The sequence below is a fragment of the Leuresthes tenuis genome, unplaced genomic scaffold (assembly GCF_036924035.1).
Source record: "Leuresthes tenuis unplaced genomic scaffold, fLeuTen1.0.hap1 SCAF_2, whole genome shotgun sequence".
Taxonomy (NCBI): Eukaryota; Metazoa; Chordata; class Actinopteri; order Atheriniformes; family Atherinopsidae; genus Leuresthes; species Leuresthes tenuis.
Genome location: NW_027325356.1, coordinates 15,545,300 through 15,560,829, shown reverse-complemented (window position 1 = coordinate 15,560,829; position 15,530 = coordinate 15,545,300). Strand labels below are relative to the sequence as shown.

Genomic DNA, 15,530 nt, shown 5'->3' with positions numbered 1-15,530 from the left:
AATAACTGTGCAAAAGTAAAAGATATGTTAAGTTGGAGAGGAGCCTGCAACTCAATAAGAACCGCACAACATAATCTGTCTTGTCTCAATGAAAGTGGGAAATTTAATCTCTCACTTTCATACAAAGATTGTAAATGTAAATACAAAACAATGCAGGTCCTAACATTAAAAAACTCGACTTACTCCATCTGCAACTAGTAGCAGTATTGTTGAGACATTTGGATGAAATATGTTGTCATCTCACTGACATATTTCATCTTCCATTGTCTAGATACTAAAACAATGATGATCATATATAATAATAATAATAATAATATATTGAGGCAGAGATAACGTTATTAATTATGTTTTAATCTTTGATAAGTAACATAACAGAGTTGAACACAGTTCAGTGAACTTTCTCTGAATCCAACCTAATGTTCACTGTTGTCATTACTGTTGCTCAAACACTCACTTTTTCCTCATTTCCGCCAATAGCCTTAACTCATGTCTCTTTGCTGGACCTAACAGAGTGTTTTCTTTATTCAAATTGGTGAAAGTGTGTTATCTAGTTGTCACCTTGATGTGTGATGTGGTATCGTAATGCAGAATAGAGTTGCACTGGGCTGGAAACTAATGTTAACTGTGGTATCTCAACTCCCAGGTATCCAGTGCAGTTTTAGGCCTGAAAATGTTTACAACAAAGATCAGTGTACTTCAAAATTAACAACATTAGAGAAACATAGCTTTGAGATACACATGCTTCTATAGTGTTGCATTAAGACCTTAAAGAGCAGAGGTGATATGGTATTGACAAGAAGCTATAAAACCCCCTCCAAAAACAAGCTTTCCCAAATCATCAGCTACTGAAGTAGCAGCACAAGCCACCATTCATACATCTTCTGCAATAGTAGTCCAGCTTTTCTGTGGGGAAACTACAGCACTAATTAGTAATACATTCTGCGAAAATGCGCTTAAAGATGAGTCCTGCAGTGGCTGACTTCACAGTTATCACTTAGCTACATTAAGCCACCTCGCTCACTTCCCCCCCATCTCTTCTCCTCTGTCAGTCGCTCCCTCCCCTAGGCTACATTTTCCTCCGCTATTCTCTACATCGTTACCATAATCAGATAAGACAACTACCTAGGGAGCACCAGCATCCCTACAGCACCTTGCTCCTGGCACCGTGTCTGTACGTGTGTGTGTATGTGTGTGAATTGCTCCTGGCACTTGGAAACCTGTATTCCTTTTGACTGTCTTTTTTGGTGTTTTGATCTTTACAAACCGACAGATGACTGGTGAGTGTGTTTGAGGCAAGTGTGTGTATATGTACTATATGTGTGTAGGAAAGGTTTCTAAATTACCCAGCTCCTTCTTGGGGTAATGTCTGTATTGTGGTTGACAGACTGCTACAAATTACTGCTGAACTGTGACTGTGTGTATGTGTGACAGAGTGAGTGTGTGCATGCACGAGAACAAGACTATGCGAATGGTGTTTGAGTGTCAAGGATGATTATGTTACTCTGAATCGTCAAAGCAGATCATGTCACCATACCATTAAAGAAAAAGGCAGACTGATTCACAAGAATACAGAGGCACAAGGTTTATTAACACCTCCGAGCCACATCAACGTAACACATTTTTAGCAAAATGCCTCCAAGCCGTATGCTTTTCCCTGACTACATGGGCATGTGCAGTTGTATACTGTACATAGACATATATGACAACCTTATTCCTGCAAGGCATTCATGCATACTGTATGCACATTAGCAACCAACAGAGCCATCAGCAACACTACATTTAGTCAACAACATGCTGGACTGCCAGATTACTACACCATCAACCCATTCAGCAAAATATAATCTAAACTGTCACGTTAGATTTTTTGCTCTGCCACGACATTCCTGAAAATTACGCAGGAAATGCTGAGTTTGCATACAGCAGTTGAACTTTTATTGAATCACAAAGGAAAGCTGTCCCCTTAACTGCAGTGTAAAGACTGAGAATGTTTTTCCAATATTTCGATTGATCCAACAATATCTGCTATTATTTAACTAATAAATGCCACTTTCTGTATTCAGAAAATAATAAATTTGATTAACATTTTGATTAATTGACCAATGACCAATTTCCATTAACCTTTCAATTTATATTGGGCCTGCTCAACTATAGTTAAAAATGGTTTACTTTATTTTATTTTATCATTATTCTATTTTATGGTTATTTTGGTCAGTATTGTGTTTGTTATCATTTAACAGAATTTAAATGACAAAATAACAATTTGTTGGTCTTTTTTTTAAAGAAATGTGTTTTTCAATGTCAGATTTTTCTGTAACTTTAAATTAGATCAAATACAGCTGTGAAGCCAGTAGTGGTTAGTTGTGTTGGTGGTGAGAAACAGTCATTGGTCAAGAGTTGTATAGGCAGGACTATGGAGTGCTTGTGATCATAGAGCCTGTAAAAGTGTACAGCACAATAATCATGTTATGCTGATTATCTTGTTTGTATCATTGTTGAAGGCCATAACTGGAAACCTCTAACTTGCAAATGTGACACCCTTGAAATACTAGTTTTTTGCTTGCCTATATGGAGTATTAACTTGAGTCAGCACCAAGTTCATGTTGAACACAATAGATAATCACGAAATGACAACTTCAAGGCATTGATACCAACCAACAATTATAAACATAATTTTTTGGACATTTTTAGATGTTCATGCATAGCACGTCTGCTACAGTCATTGGTCAAGAGACATTTCCATTTTGCAGAGTGCTGAATGCCATTTTAGTAGGTCTCAGTTTTTAAAAAAAGGAATCAGACTTTGGAAGATTTGTCGTGGATTAATGTAAACAGTGCAATATGCCAACATATGTTACGCAGATCAATTCAGTTACATAACTGATGTGTTTGATGACATCAAAACGAAGAAGACATGTAATGCTTTTTAATGGCGGACTTTATCAAATGTGTCACAAAAGTCAAATAAATTAAATAGCAACTTCGGTTATAATCACACACAATGATATGGCTCATCCTGGTGAACATTTTTTCTTGTAGTGTCTTTGGTTTTTTTTCATAGATGATGAAAGAGAGAGATTGTCCAGTGAAGTAATGTGTAAAAGGACACCTCTCAACAGAGACCAGAAACACACACACAGGGAGTCATTTGGGCCATAAAACGCTCTCCACTTCACTAGCTGCCATTTTAGAGGGATCCCAGCTGATGAAAGGCCTTTTTTGTTCGTGACAACCTTGCATTAGTGACTTCTAACATTTTGTAGTCTATGTGCTACTCAGGTCAACTGATGGAGATGAAAAAACATTGAAAGAAACAAACACAACAACAAAAAAGGATATTTACAAAAAAATCATGTTGATCGGAGCAATCTGTGAAGGTCGTTTTGGAAGAGTCTGTCTTATCAAGTAAAACTGGCAAGATGTTTTTTTTAGTTTTTTTACATGCAGCTAAAATGGCTTCACTGATTTGACCAGCCGAAAAAAAAAAAAAAAAAAGGTGATTTCCCTCCAAAACAGGCCTCCCAAAGTAAAGTCGCCAAAACATTTGAACACTGCACGCCTCAAACGAATGTGACAAGGTTTGAAAGCCTTCAGTAAGAGCTACAGCAGAGAGAGAGAGCGTTTTGACCCACGTACTGAGCTGACAGCAACACAGGCATTGGTGTGGGCTTTTTCCACAGTGGCCTTTAAAAATGTATTTTGGTTATGGCCATATAGATTTAGAAAAGTATACAAATACAAGATTGTTTTTTTGGTTTGTTTTGCTGTGCACTTTCTGTCCAAAGGTCAGTCAAAACACTGATTTCTCTCTTGTTTACGGTAAAACAAATCAGACAAAATAACAAAGCCCAAAATATGTTAAATAAAATAACTCATTAACCCAAACAGTTTCGAGTTAGTTTGCCTTTCCAGGACATACAAACAGTTGAAATTAATTTGAGAGGAGCAGCAAGCGTGAGGTATTATCTCTTTGTGTATGTGAAGTAATGTGTACTGTATGCCCCCGGCCCCAGCAGCTGTTGCAAAACAGATGTTTTCCGGTATAATTAACACTAACTCACAAAGTGGTTGAGAACATGGATGTAAAATTAAATAGCAAGACAGGCACAGAATAAGACAGAGGCAGTACAGCATGTCTGAAATAATAAAAAAAAAATAGACCACTGTGATTTCATAACTGCCACAACAGCAGATACCAACAAGCGTGAAGGTGGACGGATTGAACAAACCTCGGAGTGCAGATCACTGCATAATCAGCAAACTCTTGAGATTTCTTACCTGCAAAGTAAGATGTATCCATCTCTCCAGTTGTAGCCTGCCCTCTGTTTTGAAGCCGACTGTCGACGACGTCCGATTGTTGGACAGACCGTACCTCAAGGTAACGGCCTGCTCGGACACCGTCAGAGAAAAAACCAACTGCTTCCCTAAACTTTTCTCCAGCAGCATCCTGAAACATGCACATAAACGAAAAGGATCATTTAAAACAATTATTTCAACGACAGCTGATAGTCTACAAGAACCAACTGGATATTTGCTATGGAAGAGTTAACGTGATGGACTCCAACACAGTCTGTCACTTTTTTTACATAGAATATCAATATTTTACATCACTGTGAGGTTTCTGCTGCCTCACCGCCCCGTGTCATATTAACCACCATCACTGACATTTTATGGGAAATCATGGCTTTTATGAACCCAGAGTCGTATACCCAATAAATCACAAATACTGTAGATGCACGCATGAGAAACAGAACACATAAAAGCACAGTATGGGTGCATGTACAGGTGGGTGAACGTATACCTGAGGAGACAAAGAGAATGAAGGACAGACGGAAAAAAATAAGAGCAATGAGAAAAAAGCTACATCTAGTGGTCACCACATATTGGATTTTCCAATGGTTGATACCAATTATTCTGTACCCATTTAAGTAAATTCATTCTGCTGACTGAAAGCATAAAACATTTTTCACAGTGTCCACATCGAGTCAGTTACTGGCCTCATGAAACAATCTTTATTAGCCCAACAGATTAAACAGTCAGATTTTTATGTATTGGACAGTAAATGCTTATTGTGGCAAAAAGGAATTTCACTTTTTCACATGAAAATGGTAATTGAAGAATACTCTCCATTTTACATGAATAATATGTATTTCAGAGTCCAATTTGAGATATTTAAAATCTTTCTCTGTCCAAGCAGAGAACAAAACCAAAACATAGTTAGTTCTGTAACACAGATAATTATAAAACCCAGAAGAAGACATCTGAGGAAGAGAAAACAACTGTGGCATCTTGATGTATATCTGACATATGGTTACAGCAACAGATTTAAAAAAAAGGAAAAATGTTAATTAAAAACAGTTAACCGTTTCAGTAAGGATCCTCTTAAATGCTGAAAAAAGGTATTTTCTTTCTTAACAACAATGCAGCACATGTACAAATGCAAATGAGACTCCTGAAGGAACACAAACACGACTTCATAATCGGTCCCTGGGAGTGAAGTCAAGGAGTAATAAAAACGATGGCGTGCAGGTGTTTGGCTCTGTTCATTGTTCAGCTGAGGGAAGGGATGTGAAATCACATGGACAGAAAGAGACAAAGAAAGTGGGGTGAGGAGAGATGGACAGAGGTGAGGACAGAGACCTCCTTTCATCTGGCTTCTTTGATGGCAGTCATGATCATCCGCACAACAAAAAGAATGATAGCCAATGACAGCAAGAGAAAGAAAGGCAGGGAGAGTGAGAAAGAGGAGGCAGATATGACTTCCATTGAGATGCATTCAGCCATACAGGTGTCATGTTCGCTAGGCCAAGACAACAACCCTTGTCCGTTATCTGAATCCACAGGTAGACAACTTCACAAACAAAATCACAGCATGAAATCTGAAGGAGATATTTGATCTTCGGCTGGTTTCTCTTCCCAGTCCAACTTAATAAACAGCAACATTTAACTGAACATCCAGCAAGTTACCACACTATACATGTAGCCTGCATAGATTTTTCTTAAAAATACTGTCAGCCTCATTGATCTTTTCATGTTTGTCATGTTGTGAATATTTAAGGCATCTTATTCTAAAGATTTGTGTAATCCGCAGACATAGACACTATTCCTTGTTTGTCCACATGCAGCTAATTCTGTTCGTACTGAAAGTTAGAAAAGCTACAGCTAGGTAATTCAGATGACGTTGACAGCTGCAATTGTGAAAAAGACACAGTCAATGAAAAAGAAAATCCAAAACTCAGGATTTCTTTGCAAAACAGATGAACTTTTCACCAATTAAGAAAAATGAACAAAATCCACAATTCAGTTTAACTGAGAGAGAATAGCCAATTTAGAAATACTCCATAATAATTCCAGCCAGTGTACTCAATCATGCTTCAGTTTTATGACAAAGCATAATCCCATGCTGTAATATTCCTGTGTGAGGGAAAAGTCAGCTGATCTCTTTTTATCTCTGCATTTACCTTGTCTGCGTGCATGTGTGTGTGATTGCAAGCCGATCTGAGCGGGTGTAACTGTGCACCATTCTAGCCTTGCCCGGAACATACCAGTACACTCTTATTCCCTTTCTCTCATACACGTTTAAGTAGGACATGACAGCTTGTTGTTTCCCTGATAACGACACTGACCTGACCAGACCTGACATGCTCCTTGTTATTAGATCAATAATGTGGGGTTTCCATTCTCTTGTCAATATGTGAAAATTATACTCAGTGTCATATCATAAAACATATTTGACCAAACATCACACCAACAGTATTTCTAGAACGATGTTAGGAATCAATAGGACAGAACATATAGCACTATTGTGCCCCAATCAGATTCAAACCTGATTGGGTCTGGTTTGTAGGATTCTTTTTTATAGGATGTTTCAGGCTCAAAGCAGCTGCTTCATCCTCTCTCCTCTAGTTCTTCTGATAATCTGTGTTCCGTGTGCTAACCTCTGCACATCATTTAAGACCTGCGATTCTTCACCTCTGTAAACATCACTAGACTCTGCTTACTTGTTCCTGTTTCAGTGACCACCTGCCCTTTGCCAAACACTGGATTTAGTGATTTTGGTCACTTAGAACACTGAGTTTTTCCCCAACAGCCTGTCTTTTAGTAAAAAAAAAAAAAAAAAAAATCTGTAATCCTGACTGTGATCACACCCATTTGCCTTAGTGACTTTACTCCTCTGAAGTTTTATGTGTGTATCTTACATGGTTGCAATATGGTCATATTCACAAGATAAGTTCCCAGACAGAAAAAATAGCCACATTAACACCTACTCAAGCACTCAAAATTGCTCTTGTGGTGATTCCTGCTACAGTACGTGTCACCAGGAGAACATTTTTCCAAGATAATAAACACAAAAACACCCATACACTGACACATGAAGTGAAAGCAAAACCAGCCTTTATGTTTGCTTACTTAGTAATATGGAGAAGCTTTTGGTGTGCTGAGTAGAGTTTAACTGTATATAATATAATATAATATAATATAATATAATATAATATAATATAGAGGTCTTCTCTGACCACAAATTAAAGTAATGATATGTCCATAAGACTCATCTTTTTGATACAATGCAAATTTAGTCTATCAGTTATCAATCCTATTTATCCCTTCTTAAAACTTAGAACTTCAGAATCTTTTAATTGGCATTTCCATTTTTGTGGGATTAGCAATAATTTACATATTATTCAGCGAAAACTATGATTTTAGAACGTCTGACCTTCATCAAACTTAGTTTTCACTTATCAAAGTTACTGTAGTGAAGTGTCAGATGCACAGAGAAAGAAACTAATTGGCTGTCATGTATAGTCATGCACAACTGTCGCATTTCTGGCTATTACTTCTCCAGAACCAACATGGAATTTAGAGTTACAGCCCATTTCAGTGTGGGCAGATTACATGTCAATTGCCAATACAGTATATACTGATTGATTTAGTAATGCGCAGTAGTGGGGATGATGCTTATTAAATACATTTTAAATGAGTAACTGGAAGCTTCTATTCAAACGAGACTTCATATGTGAAACTGTTTTTCTGGATACATTGAAACAGTAAATAATAAACTCACATCTCTCCAGCAGAGCTCAGTTTAATCCACAATGCCAAGGTTAGGGAACCCAGTGCTCCCAGTGCCTGTGAAGGGGGAGAGACCAGACATCCACCCTGGCCTGGCTGAAACAGCACACTACCAGATCCAGCAGAAATCCCATCTGAACTCGTAGTGCTTCCAGTTTCTGCCCGACTCCAAGGGCGAGTGTCATGAGTGTCTTCAGTTACACAGGTCCCCCTGGCAGAATCACATTCAAACATGTCAATAGAAACACTCTAAAAGTGATTTACATTGTATGGAAAATGTGCAAGAGATATAGAACTGTATCATTGACGTGGTTCACAATATTTTATTTCTGTTTTGCATAGGTTTCTCATTCCTATCCAGCGACCTGTGCGCAGCCAACAGCAGGGGGGCATACGGAGGTGTGGAGGATCTATAGGGACACTCCTGGTCACAAAAGGCTTGAAAACATGTCAGCAGCTCAGCCTGCGAGGAAGGTGACTGGCAGTAGCTGCTCCGGTCTGGAACGCCACAGGTGGAGCGAGGCGGAGAAGTGGACACAGGTTTGAAGGCAGCTATATTCTCCATTTGTGGGAAATGCCCCTGGGAAAGATTTGAAATATTCTTTAATTCACACATTCTATCGATGCTAAGAGCAACCGCAGACAGATTAATAGAACATAAATCTACAGAGTCATTTGAGAGAATCACATTTCAAGTACTATTAAACTAAATAACTTGCGGCTTCTGATTTTTTAAAATATTCTTTTTATTCGACTGATTTCTCAGTGGCTTCCAACGGGTCATTTTAACAGCAGACATTTTAATATGCAGGTACAGGTGTGAATGATCAAACCATTGAAGGCAGATTTCTAATTAGCAGCTTCTGGCTGGGGTATGTACATTTTTGCCTTACTGCCATGATTTGCTGGGATACCTAAATAGATCAGATGGATCGTTATTGTTAGTTGTTTCACCTGGTCTTGTCCTCCCACAGTATGGAGAGTGTAATTAAGAGCTATAGTTAATACTGTACACAATAAAAAAATAAATAAAAATAAAAAATCTTAAGCCACTCTTACCTGTGACGAAGCAGGTTTTGGACAGAGGCTGAGGACGAGGAGAGGTAACCACAGGAAGACATCACACCACCTCAGCCCAGTGATGCTCATTTGACTCTTCATCTTTACTTCATTCACGTTTTTCCCGTGCAGCAGCCACAGAAAAACAAGCCAGACCTTCTTTTTCCTTGTTCTTTTCTCCCTCTGCTTGATTTCACCTTCTGTTTTTACACCTGTCAACATCCCAGATACATCTGTCTCTGTCTTTTTTATCCTGTTTTCCCCACATCCATTTAGATCTTTTCCAAGTTCTTTTCTTTTACTGTTGACTCCTCTGCCCAGCGTTTGCCACTTCCTTTGAACATTTCGCCGCTTCATTCCTTCCTTCTCTTTGGTCTGTCCCAGGCGTTTGACCCCACAATGTTCTTGAATCTCTAAGGGGTCCTGCATAGTTCCAGGTTCAAGAATCTCAGACAGGTGTAGTGGAACATTCCCGCAGGCAGAGGGATGCTCAGGAACCTGGATTTTGTTCTGAAACCTTCCAGCAACGTTTGAATAAGTGATGACTGTCATGGTTCCATGGTTCCAGGGTTACTTTTTACAGGCCAGTACCCCTAGGGTGAAGCTACCAGGCTTAGCTCTCAGTTACAATGTCTCTGTCCCTCAGACACACAGCCACACACACATACAAACCACAACCAAAGCCTTCACATGATAGGTAGGATTTCACAATCTAGAGAAGGGAAAGGAGAGAAGGAAAGAGAGAAGTGGTCACACCAAAATCCTACATGAGACAAATCTGAGGAGAGTGAAATGCCATGCAGGCTATTCCCTAGCCAAAGCCTACACTATCATGTACAGCTTGATGGAGGCACAGCTCAATTGATACCGCTACATTGCTTTCCCCTTTTCTTCATTTCCCATTGAATTAAACATGCCCTTTTTCCTCTGGCATCTGGCCTTCAGGTTGTATCCAACTAAACGGGTTCTCACTAAGTTTGTTGGAAATTGAGGCTTAGGCCAAAGCTCTCTTCATTACAATACTTTGCAGCTTCAATTTCACATTTTGACACACAAAAAGGGGCCGGCTATGCAGTCATCTCAAGTGTTAGATTACATGGTCGAGGCTCCTGCCTGCAATGTCCGTTAGAAAATAGAAAAGCTTCCACCGCATCTAATAACAGATTCAGTTCTATGCCGAGCAAATTTGTTAAACCTATGCAGATATTGCAACACATTAAAACATGCAGTAGCTCCTCAGTGTTTACCTGACGTTGTGGACTCTCCGCACAAAGCTCTACCCCCATCACAAGTGCAGCGTCGACAAACAACTTGTTGCTCTGGCGTGAGTCTAATAATAAAAATAACAATAAAAACTAACAGGTTCTCCCACACACCTGTCTGTCAGCGATAATAGTCACGGCTCCCGAAAAAATAGTCCTTTCAGACATGACTTGAATTACTTTGAACGTCGTTGTAGCCCACTCTTTGACGGGAAAACTGAATGACAGCACAAGTGAACTTCATCAAGCTGCTCTGTTTTCCTCTCTGTCTTACCTCTTTCATTCAGAACATGCGGCGCGCGGCGCTAAGAAGATTACCGATAGCTGCCATCTGGCCAGCAGCGCTCGAGGCGGCAGGATACCGAGCACAAAGTAACGGTGATGCAACGTTACACTGTCGTGAACCGAGTAACGGAAACTTGTGAGCTCTGGAGGCGGCATGAAACTAAATTGTTCTATATATCCGTTTTTCTTTTATTGAAGAACACTAAAGACTATCTATGGCAGCAAGGCATTAATAAGCGATTTAAATAATTACCCCCTGTCTGCCAGTAATGCTTTACACCCCCCACCTACTTGGGATGCGTCTGGGTTTCAGACAAGTGGCTCTTCAGAGCAAAGAGAAACGCTACTTCCGTCGCCAGGCAACGGCGGTCAGCTGCGGCCACTGAAAGAGATTGGAAGGAAATTGTTTCATGATGTATCTTATCTATCACAATTTAATCAGGTGTGCGTGCGCCAGTGTGAAAACAAACAGCTACAACATTTAATCCAACGTTAAAAGTAAAGATAAGACTGGCTTGGAATATTTGAATATTTAATAAACTCCTTAAGAGAGTTTGAGGAGTGGCACACAATTCATCCTAACAATTGTGCTTTAAGCCTATGCTTAGGATCATTAATTAGTATTGTTATGGATGTATAAATGTTAACAGAAAAACAAATAAACTAGTATGCTACATACTACGCAATAAAAATGTGATTAAATCAGCATTTACCTTAGAAACTAGACATGCCCTTAATGCATGCCTAATCCCTCAAATACCCATTTTAAATCAAGGATGGGGCTGGAGAATTGGAATCAGTTGTTACACGATTAGTCTTTATTGGCTCTATTTGCTGGCAAGTCATTAAGTTAAACGACATTAAGTGAACAGATATGAGCTCAGTTAAAGGACACCATTTTTAGATTGTTTTCTATCTAAATTATTGTAAAAAATACAGCCCATGAACAAACCTCCTTCATCAGATTCACTACATTCGAGGACATGGATAATCAAAGCAAAAGCAGAGACAAATGAACAAACTAAGGCACAATAAGTGGCAAAAATATAAGTGGAAGTTTTATCCTCGACAATAATTAAAGTAAATGTGCAACAGATTTTTAAGATGTCTAGCCCTTCTAGAGGTCTCAACAAGATCTCCGTCTGAGTTTATGTGTATCTGCGTTAACTTTAGCTCATTCCCTATTTTATCATTGATATTACATAGCTTTTTGTAGATATTTCTTACTTTTAAAGATTGAAGCAAATTATATTCACGAGCCAACAACAAACCATATTATGTATAGGTCATTTTTCCAGGTTATATATTTGGTTGATTTCTGAATAAGAACTAAATTTGTTGGATTTTCTTGATATGAGAAACTCTCCTTTAATAACAAAATAAGTTATTTAGCAATCGTGCCTCTTCTATTCACAAATCGAACTGAAAGAATTTTGAGAACAAATTCTATTAGGTTCGAGAATAAGTTAACAGAGATATCAAAGTGTCATTTGTGGTGCAATTTAAGGCTAATCACTCCTGTGTCTGACATGAAATTGGGCCTTAGTTTAAATCAACATTGAAGTCCAAATGACACAATGTATCTGTGATAGGGCAGCAAAGTTACCAAATAATACTTTGCATGTTTTCTGTAAATGCTGAATTTGAATTTTGAAATATTCTATTTTTGTATTTGTTTCTGGGATTTCAGTTTGTACTTCTAATTCATATTAAGTATTTGCATCAGAAGGCATATATTACTAACTGTGTCTGCACATGACACTAAGAAATAATTGCTACCAGCTCTTCAGGCCTATAAAACAAATATTCTAAACAACATTTTTATACTTTTGTTTTTAGGCTTACATGCATAAATCCTTTGTTTCATCCACCAGCAAACTATAAACAATCCCCTTAAAACACACAAACAAGCCAAAATACAGGCTCAAGCATACAGACTTCCACTGTGTGCTCAAGCGCTGTGCATTTGAATTATGTAAACATTTCTACCAAAAAGAGACCCTCTTACATTTTTCCCTGCCGACAAGTTTTCGCGTTATCATACTAATCGCGTTTGAACAGCTGCAATTTGCTTTGGACGAACAAAGGCATTCTAACTAGGTTTTAATTAAGTGTTCCTAATGACCTTAAGGAGATTAGAGGTTCGCCTTCTAATCAATACTAGGCAGAGAGGAGCAAAGGGAGGGGAGAGGAGAGGGGAGGTGGCTAGGGGCTACGATAGAAGTGGGGAAGAAAAGGGTGGGGAAGGGAAGGAAGGTGGTAGAAGAAGCGTATAATAACTAAATGGGGAGAAAAGGAGGGAAAAATGAAAAGTGGAGAAGGGTAGAAAATCTAAATTGGATGTCATCAGATATTTGCAAAACTCTTGCTTATAACTTCATAAGAAGCTCATATTCATATACAACTGAAGAAAATGATTGCTTTTCAGTCATTGCAGAATTATGACTTACTTTAGTTTCTCTGGTTGCCTAAAAGTGTTGAGGTTAAAGGGAATCAAGACAAAATGGCAAATGTCAGTGAGAAAGATCTTTGGCTCACCAAAGAAGCAAACATTCGAAGAGACATACTCACTAACCATGAAAATAATTTGAAACCGTCTGGTTTTGCATTCCCCCTCATTCGTTCCTCATCTTTTTCATTCCTCTTTTTACATGAGTGGGTGAAAATGACATTACAACACAGTGGTGTCGGATAGGCTGTGATCATCAAGAGCTTTGTTAGCTAAGAAAGGTTTCTCTTATCCTCTCTTCATAAGACATTTGCATAGATTTGCACATAGTGTGCCCACATGACTCAAGAATCTAGTCATACATTGATTGTTCTAATTTATTCAGCTGGGCGCATTCAGTTCCACAGATTGAAGTGCTATCACACAAACGGGATTAAAACTGAATGACAACCTCACAATTAATAATGCTTCAATTTCTGAAATACTTGCGTATGACTTGTATTTCCCTAAATTGTGTTTGCCGCTTTAATAACATCTAGGCTAATATAGTAAATGTATGCTGTAAATGTATCCCGTGTTTGAGTATTCAGAGCAGCATGAATATGTATGGAGACATCCTTGGCCTCGCTGCTGATTAGGAAAAGTGGAATAAATTGGCGGTCAGACTGGTTTTATAAAGCAAAATACAATATCAGTCACCCTGCATGGAAATGTTACACACAAAGACACACACACACATACTTACAGTATGTTAGGCACAATGATTTCAGGAGCACTTCTTAACTCCAGATTAACAGAATGGAAATGAGCACATGGTTTGGTGACCTGCGATTTCAGATATTGTGTGTGCATGTTCACATGCACAATAACATATTTGAACCCTGTAGGTGCATTAAAAGGCTTTATGTTTAAAAGGCTCTAGCAAACAAATAAAGGTTCTGTTTGCATTTAAGCCGCCTCATCCAGTGGTATTGTATGCATCTCTGAGCTTATGGTATATAATGACACCAGCTCATTTTTGTTGGTGAGCAGGACACAAACAAATGAGATTCCCTATAGAAAAGTGCTCCACAGTGCCTTTAGTGGTCCTTCTATGCAGTGGTTTGTTAGTTTTGCAGTGTTTTCACAGGTGACTTAATATTTTCTCTTTATTTCATCCATAAATTATCTTATTTTGTGTAGATAGTGAATTTTTGTGTGGCCTTTGCTAATTTAGCTGTTACCTTTTTGGGCCAGGAACTCATGCAAAAACAGTCCCATATTTCTGGTTAAATAAAGGTCAAACAAATCATGAAAATACGATGACTAATGCCTCTGTTCAATTTTTTGTCTTTATTTCCAGTGTCTCAGATTTGTTTTTACAGTAGCTATCTTCAGATATGCACATACATCAAATCCCAAAGATGCAGGGACATACGTGGTTGGCAAATATGATGTTGGTGAGTGAACACAGTTTGCTGTGCTGATGTTTGCTGTGCTGAAGGTTTATTTTTGGGTTATCTCTTCTATTTCCATCTGACACATGCATCACCCAGCTGTGAATATACTCTCTATTTTGGGCATATTTACCTCTTCCATGCATCCCACTCTCCTCTGGCACCACTCATTCTTTCTTTCATGTACCCATTTCACATCCCTGTGACCTAAACCCTTCTGCTTCCCTCTATAGCTGCTTCTCTGTGAATGTCCTCTTCTTTCTTGTCCTTGTTTTATGCAGCATTTTCTATAGATAGGTGTATATATTTTAATCCACGTTCATCATTCATCCTCCTTCTCTCGAAATGAAATGCACAAGAACCTAGATATAAAAACAATTTGGCTTTTCCTTCCCTTTTCAGATTTTATACCCTCAAGTCACAGTGTCTATATTGTGTGTGTGTGTTTATGTGTTCGTCTGTGCAGGCACGTTTTCTGCCCCCTATTGGGGTTGAGGCCAGTGACACCCTGAGGGCTGTGCTGTCCAATCCCCACCATGCTGCGTTTCTATAGGATTGAATTAACCTCCTGCCTCTCGTGACAATGCACATACACATAACATCATCCAGTCTCACTTACAGAAACACACACATACTTTGTCTGTGCCAATCACCTTTCCCCTGTCAAGCCTGTATTATTAGCTTGGGGCACTTCAGAAACTATCATCACTTATAGGTAGGAAAGGTAATAAGCCTACTAAATGCACACAATATATTGATTTAAATTTTTCCAATTTTCGATGAATCAGTGAAGGAATTGTAGCTCAGTGGCTACACAGGGAGAGCAGTCAGTTTGGTAAAGCGTAAAATGTTAAAAGGTTTACTGACCAGGAATTAGCCATCCTGCTGGAGGAAAAGAGGGCAACATTTAGAGAAACATGGGAAACAATCTGTAATTCTGCTATATCATTTTAAATTTTAAATGGGACAAAC

At 38.7% G+C, this 15,530-nt stretch overlaps 1 protein-coding gene across 1 annotated transcript in view; it reads right to left on the bottom strand.

Annotated features, from left to right (window-relative positions):
• ush2a (Usher syndrome 2A (autosomal recessive, mild)) overlaps positions 1-9,678 on the bottom strand; it is a 210,288-nt gene extending 200,610 nt beyond the window's left edge. The window contains exons 1-4 of the mRNA XM_072381304.1: positions 9,127-9,678; positions 8,433-8,647; positions 8,060-8,278; positions 4,276-4,444 (exon numbers count right to left, since the gene is read on the bottom strand). Coding sequence (XP_072237405.1) covers positions 4,276-4,444; positions 8,060-8,278; positions 8,433-8,647; positions 9,127-9,678 — 1,155 coding nt within the window. The remainder of the gene's footprint in view (positions 1-4,275; positions 4,445-8,059; positions 8,279-8,432; positions 8,648-9,126) is intronic.
• Between the last annotated feature and the right edge of the window lie 5,852 nt (positions 9,679-15,530).